Source organism: Delphinapterus leucas, chromosome 17 (genome assembly GCF_059928025.1).
Source record: "Delphinapterus leucas isolate spDelLeu-1000000601 "Yukka" chromosome 17, BTC_Dleu_Yukka2, whole genome shotgun sequence".
In the NCBI taxonomy this organism is placed as follows: Eukaryota; Metazoa; Chordata; class Mammalia; order Artiodactyla; family Monodontidae; genus Delphinapterus; species Delphinapterus leucas.
Window position 1 is genome coordinate 402,885 of NC_143145.1, and position 19,510 is coordinate 422,394.

A 19,510-nucleotide genomic window follows, 5' to 3' on the forward strand; every position below is an offset into this window, starting at 1 on the left:
AGAGGTCCCCAGGCTCCCCACACCCCCGATCTAATGCAGTTGAGAGGTTGGTCACAGCGCTCCGAGCCCGGATTCTGCTCCCTTTACCTCTCAGCACAAGACGGTTTTGCAGTTTTAACGAGCGCACGCTGAGTTTTCCAGGAATACAAAACTGGCGTACACACTGAGGAAGCAGGACCGCGCTCGATTCTTTTTGAAACACACAGCCCCCCCTCCCGCCGGTAGCACTGGGGGTCGGAGTCCCCACGTGTGACGACTGTGGAGCTTTCAAGGCTGATCCGCAGTCTCTGCGGGGCGCCTCCTCTGATCATGCCCACAAATCTGAGTGCTCAAGTGCCCGTGGTCTCCGAGGCCTTCCTCTCCTCCCACGCGAGGGCAGGCCGTTCCTCAGGTCAAGTAGCGTGGGTGGATAGGTTTGCTTGTGTGCGGGATGCTGCAGCACGCGGCGGGAGCCCAGGAGACCCCACCCCAAGGGCGGATGCGGGATATGGGATGCGGGGCGGGGCGGGGGGGCGCTCAGCTCTAGAGGAAGACCCAGGAGTCCATGGAGACGCCCGCCGCTCTTCCGGCCCCGGCGCCAGCCCTACTACAACTACCAGGATGCGTCGGGCGGTTGAACTACACTTCCCGGGACACTCCGCGTCAGGAGTGGGCCTGCGCGCTGGGCCTGGGGGTGGGGCTGCTGAGGCGGCGCTAGAGCGCGGGAAGTCCGGAACCCTCGGCACGGCGGCCGGAGTATGAGCTTGGACCGCGAGCTTCGCCGTGAGTCCAGGGACTAGTGCCCGAACGCGGGGGCCGGGGGCGGGCCTGGCCCTCCCGGGCGGAGAAGCTTAGCACCCAGGCCTCGTTCTTCTTTCTGCAGAGTTGAGCAAGGCCAAGGCTAAGGCCCAGAGGAGCGGGCAGCTGCGGGAGGAGGCAGCCGTCTGCCACCAGCTGGGGGAGCTCCTGGCTAGCCATGGTGCGTGGGGTGGAGTCCGGGCCTGGGAGCGAGGAGCCGGGAGGACGGGGTGTGGGGTCGGGGGGCGTGGGGGGCCTTCCTTAGTGCCGGCCGGCCGCTGCCCCACTGGCCCTCGCGGCCCCTGACCCTCTGCCCGGCCAGACTGAAGCCTGTCCCGCCTGCCCAGGGTGTTACGCGGAGGCCCTGCGAGAGCACCAGCAGGAGCTGCAGCTCCTGGAGTCGGCCGACGACCCCCTGGGCTGCGCCGTGGCCCACCGCAAGATCGGAGAGCGGCTGGCGGAGATGGAGGACTACTCGGCTGCCCTGCAGGTGGGCGGAGGCCGCGACGTGGACCCCCACGCTGGCCACACCCAGCTCTCCTGGGCTCTCATCTCCTGGGGGTCCGTTTCCGAGAAGGGAGGCCCAGTCTCTGCTGTCCAGGCCTCTGGCTGGAGGGGAGAGGGGGACACGCTGCGCTGGGCCCTGGTAGCCTGGTCCTTGGGTGGGTGTGCCACAGGCCCTCTGTCCACACAGAGCTGCCCTGGCCCCGGCTTCTGGGGCTGCCACAGCCTAGCTAACTTCCGGTCAGTGTCTCTCCCCCAATGACTTTGGCTGGTCTGAGTGTGGTGCCACCGTCCCCACCGTCAGTCCTTAGCATAGAGAAAACGGGGTGTTGCAGTCTGGCTTTGGCCTGCTCTGTGGGGGCTTGAGAGACACATGGGGTTTGCTTGACGTGGGGTTGGCTCACAGTGACCATTCTTCTGTGCTCCAGCACCAGCACCGCTACCTGGAGCTTGCATGTTCCCTGTCCAACCATGTTGAGCAGCAGAGGGCCTGGGCTACCATTGGCCGTACCCACTTGGACATCTTTGACCACCACCAGTCACAGGATGCCTTGCTGCAGGCACGGGGTGCCTTCGAGAAAAGCCTGGCTATCGTAGATGAGAAGCTGCAGGGTAATTGCCCTTGGAGACTGGCCCTCCCCACCTTCTGCCTCCTGAGCTCTGCAGGGAGAAGAGGCTACAGTCCCATTGCCCGCCCTGCCCGTGTGGTGGGTCCACCTGCCTGGACCCTCCCTTTGTGAGATTGAGATTGGTTCTCAGAAGCAGCAGCTCTCCCCCACCCCCGACCCCTGCCCCGCAGAGCCTGTGCTCCTCACGATCTCGGGTCCGGCTGCCTTTGCTCTTTTTCACTCTGCTCTACCTGCAGCAGAACCCCTGGCACCTACAGTGAGAGGCTGGAGGAGGGGTCCAGGAGAGGCTGGCCAGGGCCCAGGGCTGGAGACCCCAAGTGGGGGTAAGGCACTGAGTGTCTGGAGGGGCGTCTTCCAGGCTCACTGGCCAAGAGAGAGCTGAGTGAGATGAGGACCCGACTTTACCTCAACGTGGGCCTCACCTGTGACAGCCTGCAGCAGGCGACGCTATGCCACGCCTACTTCACGAAGAGCATCTTCCTTGCCGAGTAAGGCCCCCCCGCACCCCGCTCGGCCCCAGGAGGGAGTGGCTGGGGCCTGGGCTGCTCCCAGGGTCCTCCCGAGAGGGCAGCCGGGCTGACCTCACCCCTCCGCCCAGTCAGTTTCCTGTTAGCAGAGGGGCAGCCTTGGCTTTGTGGGGGCCGGAACCCTAAGTGGCATCGGTGGGTGCTTGCTGTGCTGTCCCTAAGCGACAGTGCCCCGGGCACTGAGCTCCTGTCCCCACCCCCAGGCAGAACCACCTGTACGAGGACCTGTTTCGTGCCCGCTACAACCTCGGTGCCATCCACTGGCGGCGGGGGCAGCACTCTCAGGCCATGCGCTGCCTGGAGGGGGCGCGGAAGTGCGCACGCACCCTGAAGCAGGGCTCCATGGAGAGCGAGTGCTGCCTGCTCCTCTCGGAGGTGCTAGTTCTTGGTGGCTCCGGGCTCTGCTCCCGGGTGGGCTTGGGCCTTCAGGAGCCTGCGGGCCTCACCTTCCCTTGCCCCCCAGGTCCTCCAAGACCTAGGGGATTTTTTGGCCGCCAAGAGAGCCTTGAAGAAGGCCTATCGGCTTGGTTCCCAGAAGCCTTTGCAGAAGGCAGTGGTCTGCCGGACTCTCAAGTATGGTGAGCCTAGGAGGGGATGGGGGGGTGCTGAACCCCCTGAGAAGGGGTAGGGAGGGTTCCCGTCCTTCAGCAGAGGAGGCCTGGGCGTGTGTCCTTTGGGAGGTGGCAGCGCCAGTAGGGCACCCGTCTCCCCCCACTTCTTGTTGGGAGGGGCCTCATTTTTCTCTGAGCTACATTCAGCACAGAGTGTCAGAGGGGCACCCAGGATGGTCAGGAGACTAGTGTCTATGCACAAGCCAGCTTCGTTGGCAAACTCGAGAGAAAAGCCGCCCCGCCTAACGGGGTGGGAGCGTGGACGGTGCGTGTGGCCTAGCAGGACTGGTAAGTGGCGGTCAGCAGGCCCTCACCCCATGCTGCGGACCAGCCCCTGCCCTGACTTGTCGTTAGTTGGTTCTTCTATTCTTGCTGCGACCCCACCAAGTAGTTCCTCCTACCACCCCCCTTACCAGTGGGTGAGCGGAGGCTCGGGCAGGTGGCTGGCTGCCTAAGGGCACAGGGCCAGGCCCCAGGCTGTGCCGCACCCACACCAGGCTCTTTCTGGCAGTGCTCGCGGTAGTCCGCCTGCAGCAGCAGCTGGAGGAGTCTGAGGAGAGTGACCCGCGGGGCGCCATGGGCATCTGCGAGCAGCTGGGTGACCTGTTCTCCAAGGCGGGCGACTTCCCTAAGGCTGCCGCGGCCTACCAGAAGCAGGTGCGTGCCCGGGCTGGGGCGGGGGTGAGGGCACCGGGGCTGTGGGCTGTGGGGTGTGGCGCAGCCCTGGCCTCGCTGTTGCCGCCTTCCCAGCTGCAGTTCGCGGAGCTGCTAAACAGGCCGGGGCCTGAGCTGGCCGTTATCCACGTGTCCCTGGCTGCCACCCTGGGGGACATGAAGGACCACCGCCAGGCCGTGCGCCACTATGAAGAGGAGCTGAGGCTGCGGGACGGCAGCGCCCTGGAGGTGAGGGGTCACGGCGCCCTGCCCTGCCCGGGGCTCTGTCCCAGGACTGCTGCCCTTGGGGGTGGGCACGGGAGGACTGTCGTCCTCCTGTCTCGTGTGGGCAGCCATGGGGAGCCAGGGCCAGCTGGGTGCGGGGGCGGCCGCCACCGAGTTCATACCTCCTCCTCCAGGAGGCCAAGACCTGGTTGAACATCGCGCTGTCCCGCGAGGACGCCGGGGATGCCTACGAGGTGCTGGCGCCATGCTTCCAGAAGGCTCTCAGCTGTGCGCAGCAAGCCCAGCAGCCACGGCTGCAGGTGTGGGAGCCCGCCCGCCCGCCCGTGCTGGGATCCCCACGTACAGCTTCCCCGCGGCCCGCCTGTCCACCTGTCCCCGCCTCTGCTCTGGCCCTGAGCTGGTGTCCCCCGCTCCTCAGAGGCAGGTCTTACGGCACCTCCATGCAGTGCAGCTGAGGCTGCAGCCTCAGGAGGCCCCTGGCACTGAAGCCAGGCTGCAGGAGCTGAGAGCAGCTGAAGACGAGGAGAACGAGGGGGGTGAGGACGACGAGGAGGACGAGGGGGACGAGGGGGAGGCCGCCACCCTGGAGGCCATCGAGGTGGAGCTCTCAGAGAGCGGTGAGGCTCGGACGCCGTGCTGGCAGCCCCGGTGTTCCCTCCCTGACGCCAGGGCCGGGCCGGTGGGTCCTGCTCACAGGCTCAGGATGGGAGGGAACAGCCCAGCGCCGGGTGGGTAACTGGCGCAGGTGAGGCAGGTGGAGGAGGGTGGAGGTGGGGGGGGGTGCAGGGAGCCGGGCACAGCCGGGGGACGTTCTTGGAGGGGCCGGTGCCAGGAGGCTGGCGGGCAAACGCACCGCAGGCGGTCCCGAGACCCTCGAGGGTCCGCGCGGTTACCCTGAGGCCAGTGTGCTCAGCTCCGAGGGGCGGCTGTGAGGGTGGGCTGTGGCGGAAGCCGGCTCAGGCAGCGGGCCAGTGGGTGGGCTTCAGGAGTCAGCTGGCTCCTGGCTGCACGGTCCCTGAGGCCAGAAGGAGTGGCTTCAGTTTTGAACTCGAGGAGCTTCCAGAACCTTCCCTCCGGGAAGTTTCAGCCTTGCCTTAGGGGGGTGCTGAGCTGGGCATGGCTCCTTTGCAGGTGTGGGGGAGGGTCCGCAGGAGGGGCGGGGAGAGAGGACCCAAAAAGGAGAACTTCAGGCGACTCTCCAACTCTCTGATAGGCATAGGCAGTTACCCCTGGAGGAGAAGGAGGTGCTGGGAAGGAGGCGCAGGAGGCAGCAGGGGTGGGGGGGGGGGTCCGGGCTGAGAGCAGGCAGGAGAAGGCAGAGGTACTGGGAGTCGTGCAGGTGGAGGACGCCTGGGCCCCAGGGGCGAGCTGTCTTCACCCTGGGCCTGACGTGGCCCAACAAAGATGCTTCCCAGGAAGGAGACGGCAGAGGTCTGGGGTGGGGGAGGCTGCCCCACAGAGCAGTCTCCTGGGCGCAGCGGAGCCGGGGCAGGGGCTAGGCTCACCTGGGCTGGTGGGCCTGGCTCTGTTCCAGAGGATGAAGTTGACGGGTCCCAGCGGTTGGAGGAGGAGGAGCTTCAGGGCTGCCTGGGCCGGCGGAGGGTGAGCAAGGTGAGCACAGCGGCTGAGCGCGTGTGTCACCCTCCCTTGCCCACCAGTGCCGCCCCATCCCCTCACGCCTACGTCCCCATGGGGTGACTGTGCCCACAGTGGAACCGGCGCAACGATGTCGGGGAGACCCTGCTGCACCGAGCCTGCATTGAGGGCCAGCTGGGCCGTGTCCAGGACCTCGTGAGGCAGGTGGGCCCACTGCCCCACCCCAGTCACCCTGCGGCCATAGCAGGGGCTCTCGCTGGGGTACTGTCTCCCCAGGGGCCAGGGCAGGGTACAGGGGCGGGAGCCGGCACTGGGGACTCTGTACTTGTTGTGGCGAGTGTCTCCCTCACTCTGGTGTGACCTGGGCCAGGGCCAGGCTCGGGGGTGGGCCCCGGGGGCCCTCCTCAGGCTCCAGAGCCCCAGGGCAAGGCCAGGCTGGGAGCTACTTAGGGCCAGGCTCCTTCCCATTCTTTGTCACAGGGCCACCCCCTGAACCCTCGGGACTACTGTGGTTGGACACCCTTGCACGAGGCCTGCAACTATGGGCATCTGGGTGAGTGTGGGGCTGCAGGGTGCTAGCATACGACAGGGAGAGGGAAAGGGTCCCTCCCAAGGAAGGGCCTGGGAGCTGGCTCATACCCCCCGTCCACAGACATCGTCCGTTTCCTGCTGGACCACGGGGCCGCGGTGGATGACCCGGGTGGCCAAGGCTGTGAGGGTATCACTCCCCTGCATGATGCTCTCAACTGTGGCCACTTTGAGGTGGCCCAGCTGCTCATCGAGCGAGGAGCATCGGTCACTCTCCGTACCAGGAAGGTGAGCACAGACGCAGGCCAGGCAGGCGTGGGCCGCACGCGGTTGGCGGTACTGCCACTGCCAGTCCTGCTTAGCTGGGTACCCCACAGGGCCGCAGCCCGCTGGAGACGCTGCAGCAGTGGGTGAAGCTGTACTGCAAGGATCTGGATGGCGAGACGCGAGAGAAGGCTGCTGCCATGGAGACGCTGCTCCAGGCGGCCTCTTCGGGCCAAGGCAAGCGGGGACCTCCTTTGCTCCTAAGGACCTCGCTCTGTAGCCTGATGGTCCCCGGGCCCTGGGTGGCGGGGATGGTGCCAGACACTGCCTCACAATAGATTCAATCTCTCTGCAGCTCCCCACAGCTCCCTGGCTCCCCTGACTGTCCCAAGTAACCATCTTTTTGACCCTGAGACCTCTCCTCCCTCAAGTCCCAGCCCAGGACCCCCAGAAGCCTGTCAGGCCAGTGCCAGGGTCTCCCAGGGGCTGGCGGTGCCAGCCACGGCCAGGCTTTGGAGGAGCAGGCACAAGCTGGCCAGCGGTAGCAGCTCAGATGGGGAGGACAACCCAGGCCCGCCCCGGCCACCCCAGAAGAGGCCCCGGATGCCCAGCCCCGCCAGTGACGGGGAGGCAGCCACAGCGAGTGCCGGCTGGGCAGCCTACCGGGCGGCCATCCGCAGTGTGGGCAGTGCCCAGAGCTGCCACCTGCGCCCTAGCCCCCCTCAAGGCCCCGGCGAGGCCCCCAGCCCCCGGGCGGCGCTCCTCCCTGAGGAGGAGTGCTTGGCCGGGGACTGGCTGGAAGAGGACTTGCCGCTGGCCCACGGTCATGGGGGCAGCCACCCGCCCCGCCCCCATAGCAGTGCGGATGGCAGCAGACACAGTGCCTCGGGGTCAGGCAGTGAGGCAAGCGCCATCAGGCCTCGGGCCCGGGCCAGGAAGAGCCGGCTGTCCTGTCTCAAGAGTTGGAGTGCACGGGTCAGAGCAGATGGAGCCTGCAGCTCAGCCGCAGAGCCCCCGCGGAGCCCTGATGTCCCCAGGGCCTTGGGGCCCATTGGGGGAAACCCTTCAGCAGGCCAGCCCTTGGTGGGTGTGCAGGCCTGGAGCAGAGCTGCCTCCCAGGCTGGGGCGGTTGGGGGTGGTGGGCAGGGGGCTCCGTCTTCCCTGACTCAGGCTGTCCTTCCCTGCCCCGCACCTACTAGGGTCAGGCCCTGCTCCCTCCCATCCGAGTTCGAGTTCGTGTTCAGAATAATCTTTTCCTCATCCCCGTCCCACACAGGTAAGGTGTCACCTGTCTTCTCCCAACCCCTGGCCCCCTCTGCGCCACTGCGGGTTCTGGGCCAGGGGATGGTGCCCAGGGGCAGCAGAGGGCCCTCATGGCTGTAGATGGCGTGGAATGTGCAATGCGAATCCATCTGGTTTTATACCCCACCTCTGGGGGGCTGGCAGCTGGGGGAGGTGATGGCAGACACAGGCTCGGGGAGGCCCTGCGTCCCTAGAAACGGCCCGGAGGTGCTGCATGTGTGCACGGGGCACTGGCATGTCACACGTAGGGGCAGGGGGAGACGAAGGAGCCAGACGAGGGAGCTGTGGACGCCAAGCTGGGATGGCAGGACCCCGGGGGCCGCTCCTCAACGTGTGCGGGAACCTGGCCAGGTCCAGGACTCAGCTCGACCTCTGTCCCCACAGCAGGGAGACCCACTCCGTGGCCTGGCTGGCTGAGCAGGCCGCCCAGCGTTACTACCAGGCCTCTGGGCTGCTGCCTCGGCTCTCCCTACAAAAAGAGGGGGCCCTGCTGGCCCCACAGGACCCCATCTCCGATGTGCTGCAGAGCAATGAGGAGGTGAGTGGCAGGCCAGGCCCTGAGTTCGGGGTGTTCGCCAATACTGGGTGCCGGGGGCTGCACACCGCTGGTGCTTTCCAGGTGTTGGCTGAGGTGACTTCGTGGGACCTTCCCCCGCTGACGGACCGCTACCGCCGGGCCTGCCAGAGCCTGGAGCAAGGTAAGGGCCCAGGGGGCCCTGCGGCGGTGGCCTGGGCAGAGGGCTGGGTGTGTGGGCTCCTCCTGCCCGTGCCACTCCCAGGTCCGTGGGCCTCGACTCCCAGGACCCCAGGTGTCCACCAGGGTTCCTTCCCAGCACACCTGTTCTTGGCTTTTCCTCCCCTACCTAGCGGCCCTGTGTGTAGGTAGTGGGGTGGGGTGGGGGAGATTGGCCCCGTCTGGAGGTAGATGAGCGCCACCCACCGGCTGTGCAGCGTGGCTCCTGGGCCATGGGGTCCACAGGCCTCTGGTGGCAGCCCCAGGGCTCGTGAGTGAGGAGGGGCTGCCTGGTTTGCCTCTCGTGATGCACAGGGCAGGACAGGCAGGCTCTGGCCCTGGTGACGCCACGTTCCCCCTCCAGGGGCGCACCAGCACGTGCTGCAGGCGATGGAGCAGCAGGGCTCAGGCCCCGCGTTCAGTGCCTGCTCCCTGGCGCTGCGCCAGGCCCAGCTCACCCCGCTGCTGCGGGCCCTGAAGCTGCACTCAGCACTCCGGGAGCTCCGCCTAGCCGGGAACCGGCTGGGGGATGGATGTGTTGCCGAGCTGCTGGCTGCCTTGGACACCGTGCCCGGCCTGACCCTCCTCGACCTCTCCTCCAATCACCTGGGCCCTGAAGGGCTGCGCCAGCTTGCTGTGGGTCTCCAGGGGCAGCCCGCCTTGCAGGTAGAGGCGTGGGGAACGGCGGACCGGTACCAGGGCAGCATCTGAACGTCCACATCTGGCCCATCCCTGGGTGGGAAGGTGTGGTTGAGAGTGTTGGCCAGTACCCAGCTCTGGGTGGCCCAGACCAGATCCTCTGGGGAACCCATGTCTCCACAGAACTTGGAAGAGCTGGACTTAAGCATGAACCCCCTCGGGGATGGCTGTGGCCAGGCCCTGGCCTCCATCCTACGGGCCTGCCCCTTGCTCAGCACCCTGTACCTCCAGGCCTGTGGCTTTGGCCGCAGCTTCTTCCTGAACCACCAGGCGGCCCTGGGCAGCGCCTTCCAAGGTGAGCTGCCAGGCACGTCCACTCCCTGGCCCCAAGGGCTCAGAGAGCCTCCAGCACAAGGGCTCCAAGGGCACGAGCCCAGCTTTCGGGAGCACGTAGGTAGACGTGCAGGTGCTGGACCTGTCTGGGCTCAGAGGGACGTTGGGTGCTCGCCTGGCCTGGGCGGCCCCCTCAGGACACAGCCCCAGTCCCAGCTACGCTGCAGGCCAGAGCCCCAGCCCCACAGCTCTCACCAGGTCTGAGCATCCCGTTTGCCGGAGACGATTCCACCACAACCCACTGGGGCTGCAGAGACCTGCCACCCCAGCCCTGAGAAGCTGGAAACTGGGGTCCTCTAGGGGGCTTTCCACAGAGCTATGAGCATAGCGGCAGGGGAGGAGGGGTCTGGGACTGGGGTGGCAGACGGAGTACTCCCCGACCCACCCACCACGTGTGGATGTCCCAGCCTAGGGCCTGTCTCAGGTCACCTGGGGCCATCCTGTTGTGAGTAGGGGCAGGTAGAGGACCCAGAAATGGTGGGAAGAAGCTGGGCTCAGGAGTCCAGTTCTGCTCCCTCCCCACTGGGAGACACTGGGCCAGAGCCACCCCAGTTTCCCTGCACACCAAACCTCAGGGACGAGGACGGCTTCCCGAGGGTCATGAGGGTTCTGGGCCCAGGACTGTGCGGCAGGGCTGGGGGCGGCGGCACGCGGGGCTGACTGAGATTCTGGCCCTTGGTATAGGCGCCAAGTGCCTGAAGACACTGTCCCTGTCCTACAACGGCCTGGGTGCCTCCGCCCTGGCCCAGGCCCTGCAGAGCCTGCCAGCCCGCACCCTCCTGCGCCTGGAGCTGAGCTCTGTGGCCGCCAGCAAGAGTGACCCAGGCCTCACGGAGCCCGTGGTCAGCTACCTGACCAAGGTACGCGGTCAAGGAGGGGCACTAAGCCAGAGGCACCTTTGGCCACCCAGGATTGGCGGGTGGTGCTGGGAAGAGGCTTTGCACGTTTGGAAAAAACAGAGGCGGGGAAAGCTTTCTGTAGACCTGCCTGCCTCAGGCTGTGAATTCCTGGCCAGCAGGAAGGACAGCTGGGATCCAGGGAGGCAGGGAGGGCAGGTGCCCCACTCAGGCCGGCTCCCCTTGGGCCTCCGCTGTCTAGGAAGGCTGCGCCCTGGAGCACCTGGGCCTGTCGGCAAACCACCTGGGCGACGAGGCCGTGAGAGATCTGAGCAGGTAATGCCAGCCAGCTCGTGCCACCACCATCCTGCAGGGGTTCTGATCTCAGGGCCCAGGAGCCCGGGGAAGCTGGGGCTCCTTGCCCCAGCGTGCCCCGAGGCCTGGCCGCCAGCCACTAGCCTGCCTCCTGGCTGGCCCTCATGTCTCTCTTCATGCTCCCACGGCTCTCGAGACTTTCTCTCTGGTGTGTCCCCTCCTGTCACCCTTTGTCCAGCAGCCCAGGCACAGGCCACGGCTTCTGTGGCCCTCCAGCCTCAGCTGGCTCGCAGGAGTGTGAGACACCCGTGCCAGGCTGGGGGCAAAGCGTATGGTCCTGGCCTGCAGCTCCCCGAGCCTTGGGATCACCTGGGGCAGCTTCCCCTCGTGATGGAAGCTGATCCCCAGGCTTCTTCCCTGTCTCAGATGTCTGCCTCTCTGCCCCTCGCTGGTCTCGCTGGACCTGTCTGCCAACCCCAAGATCAGCTGTGCCGGTCTGGAGGAGCTCTTGTCTGCCCTCCAAGGGCGGCCCCAAGGCCTCAGCTTCCTCGGCCTGTCAGGTGAGCTCTGGGTATGGTTTCTACACCTGCCACACCGGAGCTGGTGACACAGCTCCCTCCTCGAGGACCTGCCTTAGGCCCAGGTGCCTCCTCTGAAGGGGCCGTCACTGCCACCAGCCAGACCGCAAGGGTGGGCTGGGCCCCTTGGGGTCGCCACAGTGGAGGATGGTGACCAGTGTGACTGGAAGCAGGTGTGAGCCTTGCTTCTCAAACCGTAGGGCGGGAGGACCGTGGGTCTCTGCCTCTGGCCTGGTCAGCCTGACCCTCGAGACCATGGCAGGGGGACCCAGTGCCACAGGGACTTCCTCGTTCCTGTTGTCACCGAGGGAGGGACGTCGGGCTAGGGTGGCAATACCTGCCTCTGAGGGACCCTCCCGCTTCCTGGCCAAGGCTGCCCTGACCCTACCGTCCAGGCCTATGGCCTGACTTAGCTGGTTTCTCTGGCCACGCCCTGGTGCAGGACCCTACCAGAGCTGTCTTGAGAAGGACCCCAGGGAGGTGCGTTTGGTGAACTGGCCACCCAGCGGCCTGGCACATCCTGCTGGGGCCCAGGGCAGGGCAGACCAGGCTTTGCCCTCTAGGAGAACAAGGGCTGGGAGTGGGTCTACACACAGGGGACCCCTGGGTTCTTCTTGCTCCTTGCCCACGGGCCCACAGGGCCAGGCTGGCTCCTCCAGGAAGGCCCCCCTGAAGGTGGGCTGGTAGGAGACCTGCGCTCAGCTGAGGGGCTGCTTCCCACACACCTGGCTTCTTGGCACCTGCACCCTCTCACCAAACTCCCTGGGTCGTGAGCCTGCTGGGTATTCTCCGGTCTCTCTGAGGATTGAGCCTTGTAGCTCAGTGTCTTGAGACTTACAGGTAGCCCATTGGGTCCATTTTATGGAGTGAGAGACCCAGGCATCGTCAGACAATGGCAGAGGCACAGATGTGAATGTGGTGTTTACTTTAGCCAACCTCCCTTGTGCCTGACCACTGGCTGGGAAGGGAGTCCACAGTCCTGGGCACACTAGGCCTGGGAGAGCACACTCCTTCCTAGAGAATTATTGGGCCTCTGCTGGCCTTTGCTCATGCCCCTCGCTGCAGCCCTTGGGGCCTCAGAGGATGTGTGTTTCCTCCCGAGGGCCACACTGGTAAAGAGGAAAGCCCCACAGGGCCCCCTCTACGAACACCACTGGTTCCCGCGGGACCCCGGCCATAGCCTGAGGCCTACTCCTGCTTCCCCTCTGCAGGCTGTGCTGTCCAGGGCCCCCTGGGCCTGCGCCTCTGGGACAACTTAACAGTGCAGCTGCAGGAGCTGCAGCTGTGCAGCAGACGTCTCTCTGCTGAGGACCGGGATGCCCTGCACCAGCTGCTGCCCAGCCAGCTGGGCCCCAAAGCATGCACCCTGGATCGGGGACCCAAGCTCTTCTTCAGGCACCTCTGACTGGCTGAGCCGTGCCCCGCCCTACCCACACGCCCAAGCCTCTAATAAAGGAAGCCGCTGCTGCCGCCTCCCTCCTTGCTGTGGCCTTCAGAGGGGTTCACCTTGCTGTCAGAGCGCTCTGGAATGAGGCCTCCCTGCCCAATAAGCAGTGAGCCACAACCAGCAGAGAAAGGGTTTATTCATAGGCAGCCAAGTGAGGGGATGGGAGGACAGATCTCAGATTGGCTTCCCCAAAGTAGGGGCGTGGGATATTTACGGGATGAAGAAGCAGGTTGGGGGAATTCCCTGGTAGTCCAGTGATGAGCACTCCAACACTTTCACTGCCGACGGCCTGGGCCTGGTTCCATGTTCGGTGAACTAAGATCCTACAAGCTGCGTGGCCAAAAAGAAAAGAAGAAGGCAGGGTGATCTTAAGCGTGGGGAGAGGAGATTGGAGGTAGGAAAAAGGCGACGTAATCTGTGTTCTGCAGAGGCGTGTCTGAATTACCTGCTTCTTCATGGGACCATGTTAAAAAATGGACATGAGCTGAGGGTGGGGGTTTGGGCCCTCCGACGTCAAAAGGTCATTCCCTGGACACCTGTGCAGGCCCAGTTTTAGGGTTGGTGGTCCTAACCAGTCTTAACTGGCTTGAGCTCAGACTGGACACAGGTGACTCCAAGTTCCTGGAAAACAGCTCAGAGCAAACATCTTGTTTTTCAGGACGTGCACTTTTTTGTATCAACAATTAAGGTGAGCTTGACCAGTGAAGGCAGGTTACAAGCGGAAGGTTTTTTTTTTTATTGAAGTACACTTAATTTGCAATGTGTTTCAGGTGTACAGCAAGGCAATTCAGTTTAGCTCAGTTTTGTATATATGTATTGTTTTTCAGATTCTTTTCCATTATAGGTTATTAAAAGATACCGAATATAGTTCCCTGTGCTGTACAGTAGGTCCTTGTTGTTTATGGAGGAGTTTTTAAGAAGCTGTAAAGACAAGCTCAAGGATTTGTTACCAATTTCTATTAACCCTGTGGGGCACAGTTTCAAGGGCAGATCCGGCCACTTAGAGGCCCTACAGGTGAAGGCAAAACCTTCTCCCTTCGTTACCTCTTCCGGTTCCTATCAGGCATGGCTGGATCAGACCCGCAGAGTGTTACCCCGGCCCGGCCCGGGCTGGCCCGGCCTCAGCGCGGGGTTGGGGGGAAGTAGCCAGAAGCCCAGGTGGACCGGCCCCGCGCGCAGGCGCAGACATCAGGTCCCGGCCTGAGAAAGTGTGCGCAGGCGCATACATCAGCGCCCGCGCGCAAGCGCAGGCGTCAGAGGGCACTCCGCCACCGCGCCATTTCCGGGATCCGCGAGGCCGCCCAGGTACTCCAGGCCGGGGGCGGGCGGGAAAGGCGGCGCTGGTAGACGCCCGGGGGTGTCGCTGTGGCGCGGAGCGCACTCCGCGCCCGTGCTCCTCCTCGCTCTCCGTCTTGTGGTCCCCTCTCCCGGTGTCCGGCTCTCCTGGCTCCCCCCGGGTTCCAGAGCCGTTTCCCCGGGACTGGCGCCTCCGAGTGCGGCGCTCAGACCGCCGGGCCCGAAGGTTCCCGCGGCCTATGCGCCCCGCGCCCGGCCCGCCCGATCTTCCACCGCGCTCATTGGGCTTTCTCTAGAAGCTCGCCGTTCTGGGTCGCGGCAGGTTGGTGAGGTTCAGCCGAGTATTCGCTTGTGGCCGCGGACGTCCGTTTTCGTGGCTGCGTGGAATCCCGTTGTAGAGCCACAGACAACCCCCTTATTCCTTCTCTCCGTTGCACCTCCTCTCTGATGCTGCGGGAGGGTGGCTCAGTGGTATCCGTGTCCCCACCCCACCCCCGCGAGCTCTCGTAATTTCATCGGCCTTCTCGGCCCCGTCCCCCCGCCCCTGCTGCTTAACTTGTACAACCTTGGCCTTTCCCAGCCCGGATCCCGCCTTCCCTCTGCCCAGCCTCCGCACGCCACGGTGCCCGGGGCTCAACGTGGGCTGCTCTCCCTCCTACCGTGGTTCGCCCTTAGCCATCTCCTGTGGGACGCCATCCACCCCCTCGGTGCCACTGGCTCAGCCCTGCCAGCCCCCGGCCTCTCCCCTGATCTCCAGCCGCCTCGGCAGCTTCCTTGGATGTCTGCGGAGCCTCTCAAAGCCAACAGATCAACCGCAGCGCTTTCCTGCACACCCGCTTGCCTTCTACACCTACTTTGTTCACTTTCTCCATCTCAGTTCACCTCACTGTCATGGTGCCACTGGTCCAAAAATAAGGGGTCATTCTTGAGTCCTTTTTAATTTTTACCCCTTTTCAAATTCTCCACTGGGTCTGGTGGTTCCATCTCCAAAGCACATCAGGACGTGGCCCCAGCCACCGCACCAACTTCCGGAGTGGTCAGGGGCTCCTGCTTCCACGGTCTGCTCAGCCCACCGCCCACCTGGAGCTGGGAGGACTTTCTTCAGTCTTCCAGTAGTTTCCTCTGGCTGTGCCAGGATAAACCCAGACTCCTCCTCCTGGCCTGTGAGATCTGTGCCCTTTGATCCCCCTGCCTCTCTGTCCTCATTCCCTAGAACACCCCTCACTCAGAAAGCACACCTCCCCCCCCCCACCCCGCTTGTCTGTTTCTCTAAATTCATTCCTGCATAAAGACCTCACATTATACGTGCTGTCTGTCGTATGTGCTGTTTTCTCTGCCCAAACGTTCGTCCAGGTCATTCATCTGATAGCTGCAGCCCCTTCCTCTCCTGGTCACCTGACTCAGAGCAACCTGCCCTGACCATGCCGCCACTCCCCACCCCACCCCCTTTGCCAGCCCGCCATTGCTCACTCCTGAGATGCTCACCTGCACCTGCTTCCTCCCGGCAGCCTCCAGGGTGGCTCGGTGTTCCCAGCACAGTGCACAGCACCCTGTGTGTTCATTGCTGGTTTTGTTTCTGCTGAGGGTGGGGAAGCTTTTCATGAGGCCCAGCCCTCAGGGGTGTTAGGGGGTCACCTTTGCGTCAGCACTGGCTCTGCTCCCTAGGTCTCTGCTGTGGCCACCTGAGCCTGCAGGATGTTTCACGGGATCCCAGCCACTCCTGGCATGGGAGGTGAGTGTGGCCCAAGCTGGGCCCAGGGACCCAGAGGGCCTAGGCTTTCAACCTCTGTGGCAGAGGCTGATGGGAGTGGTGGCCGGAGCATTTGGGAGGTCTATAAGTGTCCGCCCCCGCAAGACCTCAGGTAGTGGCCAGGGGCCCAGAGACCTCCTCCAGGTGGGGTCAGCTGGGCGCAGAAATGACAGCTTTAGTGTGGCTGGAACTTCAGGGGGTCTTAGGTATCCCACAGTCCCCAGGCCAGGGAAAAGATGACAGAGCATGTGACAAACATGTGTGCCCATCACTGCATCGTAAGCAAGGGAGCCTAGAAACAGGTGGGATGGATGACCAGCCCTGGCGCACAGCCCCCTGGACTCAGAGGCATGTTCTCTGCTCAGGTCACCCACAAACTGATGGGAATGCTGAGATTGAAATTCCCCCAGCTCCCTTTGGGCTCTTTGGGACATAGCCCAGGGGAGGCCTTGGGAGGGGCACTGAGACAGGGCTGGGCCAGGGCGCTGGACAAGCTTGCCAGGGTGACCTTCGCAAGCAGCCTGCCAGCTATCTGCCTGTTTTGTCGCAGCCCCTGGAAACAAGCCGGAGCTGTATGAGGTAAGTGGCGGGCACCTGCCTGGCGGCGCTGGCCAGTAGTCTTTTAACTGCGTGGTTCTCACCGGGACCCTGCAGCCACTGTGGTGCTGCTGGCCGACCTTCCGCCCTGTCTTCCCAACAGGAAGTGAAGCTGTATAAGAATGCCCGTGAGCGGGAGAAGTGAGTCCAGCACCCAGGCTGCCTGCCTCCCCCATACTGAGGGTCAGAAGAACATGGGGTCGGCCCAGGGAAACGGGTCCCAAGAAGCCTCTGCCAGGGGTGGGGTGAGAGGGGCAGCCAGACACGGAGGTCTGCCTCAACGGCACCTTGGGTAGGACTGGCACCCTAGGCTCCGGGACCTTGGCTTCCCTGCCGTGGCAGCCACATCTGAAGGGTGCGCACCCTCAGGTATGACAACATGGCAGAGCTGTTTGCAGTCGTGAAGACGATGCAGGCCCTGGAGAAGGCGTACATCAAGGACTGCGTCAGCCCCAACGAGTGAGAGCCCGCTTCCCTGCACCACCGACCCGTACTTGGAAGCTTGTTTCTGCTCTCCAGGGCTGGGGCGCTCAGTAAGGAGCGGGGGCGGGGGTCTGAGGCCCACCCAGCACAAGGAGGGTCGCTTGGGTGCTGGCGGCCTTGGTGCCATCTCGGGCAGGGACGCCCTGGCGGCAGTAGCCCAGCATTCTGGGGAGAGGGGAGCCCAGCGCCCTGGCGTCAGTATTCTGCCCCAGCTTTGCTGCCTGGGGCCTCATCAGTGCAAAGGCATAGGAGGCGAGCAGGGTGGCACAGGCAGTCAGTCCGTGGGTGCCGCCGACCAGGCCTGGCAGCCAGCTGGAACGTGGGGCCTTTGTTCGGTGCAGCAGCCCCTCCCCCATAGGACCACAAGCTGTCAACGTGGAGGCACGGCCAACATGGCCTGAAGAGCGGGCACAAGGGGTCTCGCTGGGCCTCTGCCTGGTGTTGGGCTGGGGGCCAACCTGCACAGCCCAGGCCAGGTCCGTGTGGCAGCCGTATTTTGGCCGTTACCACCTTCTGCCACCTTCCAGAGTTATTTTTTTGTGTAAACCAAGTGGGAAGGCTCAGCTCTCTATGGCCAATCCCTGGCCCTTCACCCAGCCCTCCGTGTGAGATGCCACTTGTCTGGAAGGGCGGAGGGTAAGCAGGATGTGCCAGGCGGCGCTGGCCTGGCGCTGAGGGCGGCAGCCTGACCCTTCCCCCCAGGTACACTGCGGCCTGCTCGCGGCTCCTGGTCCAGTACAAAGCTGCCTTCCGGCAGGTACAGGGGTCAGAGATCAGCTCCATCGATGAATTCTGCCGCAAGTTCCGAGTGAGTGAGCGGCCCCTCCACCCTGAGGGGCGTGGGCGGGCGTAGGCATGGGGGCCATTGGGCTGGGGCTGGGCTGCCCCGCGAGGCCCAGCACCGTGTGCCCTCCCTCAGCTGGACTGCCCGCTTGCCATGGAGAGGATCAAGGAGGACCGGCCCATCACCATCAAGGACGACAAGGGCAACCTGAATCGCTGCATTGCCGACGTGGTCTCGGTGCGGAGGCGGGAGGGCCATGTGCCCACAGCCCCGCGGTGCACAGAGTAGCTGGAGTGGGGGGCGGGCAGTCCTCCTGGGCAGCGTCCGGGAAACCCCCTGAGGCCCCTCCCATCCCAAGGCCCACGTGGGATGTGCCCAGGGCTCCCACCCACTGACCGCTCCTCAGCTGCAGGGTCAGGCTTAGGGCCCACGTGACCCCACGGTGAGGCTGAGGAGGGCGAGGGCCAGCTGGTGCTGCCCCGGGCCCAGCCCTGCAGAGGACCAGGCTGGCGGGGGTCTTTGCCAGGGGTCCATGTCATCTCACACACACCCTTGCCACCAGCTCTTCATCACAGTGATGGACAAGCTGCGCCTGGAGATCCGGGCCATGGACGAGGTGCGGCTCCCGGGCGGTTGGGGGTGGGGGCAGGGGAACCAGGGTCGGTGTCTCCAAGCAGGTAGTGTTTCTGCAGATCCAGCCCGACCTGCGGGAGCTGATGGAGACCATGCACCGCATGAGCCACCTGCCCCCTGACTTCGAGGGCCGCCAGACGGTCAGCCAGTGGTGAGTGTGTCACCTGCTGAGCCACCCAGTCCGTCGCAGCCCCGTAGCCCCCCACCTGCCCCAGCCCAGCTCTGTGCTCTGTGCCCCACAGGCTGCAGACCCTGAGTGGCATGTCAGCCTCAGACGAGCTGGACGACTCCCAGGTGCGCCAGATGCTCTTCGACCTGGAATCAGCCTACAACGCCTTCAACCGCTTCCTGCACGCCTGAGCCCAGCCTCCCTACCCCCACCTTCTGCGATCATCCCATTTCCCCCGATGTCTGCAAACGTTTTACCATGCACAGTGGCCTAGAGCCCGCTCCCCCAATAAAGATGCTTTCTGACCTCCCTGCTGCTGTGGCCGCCTCCTGCCCGCCCCAGGCCCACCCTGCCTATTTGTCTGCTCTCTGGGCCTCGGGAGCACGCAGCCCATTCATCAGGGAAGAGCCTCAGTGGCACTTCAGAGGCAGCGCCTTCCCTGGTGGGCACCGCCTGGCAAGCCAGCAGGGGTGCGCCTCCCCCCAGGCCCGGTAGGCTTGCATCTGCCTGCCACACCTTCCCCCACCTCTCAGCTGAGAGCTTTAGGCAGCGTGGCGGCCCAGCTGACCAGGTCGGCACAGAGCCTGACACCTTTGCAGCAGGGCCCATCCTTGTGCGGTGGCTCACAGGAGCGCCGGTTGGTAGCTCACAGTAGCACAGCTTGTCCTCCTGCCTGCCACCAAGGGTGTCCCTCACCCGGGAGCAAGGCCCAGCTGGCAGATGCCACGGGAGCCCCAGAGCTGGCCTTGCCCAAAGCCTGGTGGGGAAGCAACGCCTGCTCCAAGGCCTTGTGCTGTCAGTGCTGGAAGCTGCCTGGCCCCGCGGGGTTCATGTCTGCGTCCTCATCCTCTGGGGCAGACAGCAAGCAGCAAACCAGAGACCAAGGCTCTGGGTTCCAGGGGCGTGGGTTCCAGTTTTAGCAGCTGTGGTGTTGGGATAAGGGACACGCCAGAGTTTCATCGTAGCATCTTCTCTTAGTGGTACTTCTTTGTACCTGGCTTCTAGAGGCAACAAAATAAAGTGATATTTCGAGTGGTGAAGAAGGAGGTCCAAGGCTACCAGTGAGGAGGTGCCATTGCATACGGGGTGGTCAGGAGCAGCTCTCAGCGTTGAACAAAAGATCCAGGAGAAGTGAGCAGGGCTCCCTGGGGAAGGAGGAAGGGTGTGGGAAGCCGGGTGGGAAATGGGGCTGGAAGGCGGGTCAGGACTTGGGATTGTA

General features: G+C 64.3%; 2 protein-coding genes and 1 long non-coding RNA gene across 10 annotated transcripts; 2 read left to right on the plus strand and 1 right to left on the minus strand.

Annotated features, from left to right (window-relative positions):
• The first annotated feature begins 659 nt into the window (after positions 1–659).
• On the plus strand, positions 660–13,446 carry TONSL (tonsoku like, DNA repair protein). Of its 5 annotated transcripts, none has more exons than XM_089898629.1 (26): positions 661–762; positions 863–958; positions 1,125–1,267; positions 1,710–1,893; positions 2,269–2,398; positions 2,641–2,812; positions 2,901–3,015; positions 3,560–3,705; positions 3,799–3,951; positions 4,122–4,247; positions 4,367–4,565; positions 5,483–5,559; positions 5,659–5,748; positions 6,025–6,097; positions 6,197–6,360; positions 6,435–6,573; positions 6,692–7,419; positions 7,536–7,612; positions 8,023–8,176; positions 8,258–8,336; positions 8,736–9,037; positions 9,194–9,365; positions 10,088–10,263; positions 10,502–10,575; positions 10,981–11,114; positions 12,344–13,446. In XM_089898629.1, exons 1-26 carry the CDS (start codon positions 738–740, stop codon positions 12,535–12,537), a joined length of 4,122 nt encoding a protein of 1,373 aa, XP_089754755.1. In that variant the 5' UTR covers positions 661–737; the 3' UTR covers positions 12,538–13,446. The 5 variants fall into 5 exon arrangements, with proteins under 5 accessions (XP_089754754.1, XP_089754756.1, XP_089754755.1 ...); XM_022555286.3 differs by having other exon boundaries at positions 6,450–6,573; XM_089898628.1 differs by having other exon boundaries at positions 660–762; positions 3,560–3,951.
• Positions 12,699–14,077, minus strand: LOC149746889 (uncharacterized). Its single transcript, XR_016388268.1, has 2 exons — positions 13,624–14,077; positions 12,699–12,909 (listed from the first exon to the last, which is right to left on the minus strand). It is a non-coding gene; the product is annotated as an uncharacterized LOC149746889 (long non-coding RNA).
• VPS28 (VPS28 subunit of ESCRT-I) lies at positions 13,827–18,601 on the plus strand. Of its 4 annotated transcripts, none has more exons than XM_022555484.2 (10): positions 13,827–13,884; positions 15,541–15,607; positions 16,176–16,204; positions 16,326–16,363; positions 16,592–16,681; positions 17,408–17,513; positions 17,625–17,726; positions 18,052–18,105; positions 18,182–18,273; positions 18,365–18,601. In XM_022555484.2, the coding sequence occupies exons 2-10, from the start codon at positions 15,571–15,573 to the stop codon at positions 18,480–18,482; spliced, it is 666 nt and encodes a 221-aa protein (XP_022411192.1). In that variant the 5' UTR covers positions 13,827–13,884; positions 15,541–15,570; the 3' UTR covers positions 18,483–18,601. The 4 variants fall into 4 exon arrangements, with proteins under 4 accessions (XP_022411192.1, XP_022411190.1, XP_089754765.1 ...); XM_022555482.3 differs by lacking the exon at positions 13,827–13,884 and adding an exon at positions 14,087–14,197; XM_089898639.1 differs by lacking the exon at positions 13,827–13,884 and adding an exon at positions 14,099–14,201.
• The last annotated feature ends 909 nt before the right edge of the window (positions 18,602–19,510 follow it).

Coding starts and splice junctions, on each gene's coding strand:
- TONSL (XM_089898628.1), top strand. CDS start 738: ATGAGCTTGGACCGCGAGCTTCGCC. Junction 5,749..6,024: donor TCCAGGACCTCGTGAGGCAG/GTGGGCCCACTG, acceptor TCTTTGTCACAG/GGCCACCCCCTGAACCCTCG. Junction 6,098..6,196: donor CTGCAACTATGGGCATCTGG/GTGAGTGTGGGG, acceptor CCCCGTCCACAG/ACATCGTCCGTTTCCTGCTG.
- VPS28 (XM_022555484.2), top strand. CDS start 15,571: ATGTTTCACGGGATCCCAGCCACTCCTGGCATGGGAG. Junction 17,727..18,051: donor GCATTGCCGACGTGGTCTCG/GTGCGGAGGCGG, acceptor CCTTGCCACCAG/CTCTTCATCACAGTGATGGA. Junction 18,106..18,181: donor AGATCCGGGCCATGGACGAG/GTGCGGCTCCCG, acceptor GTGTTTCTGCAG/ATCCAGCCCGACCTGCGGGA.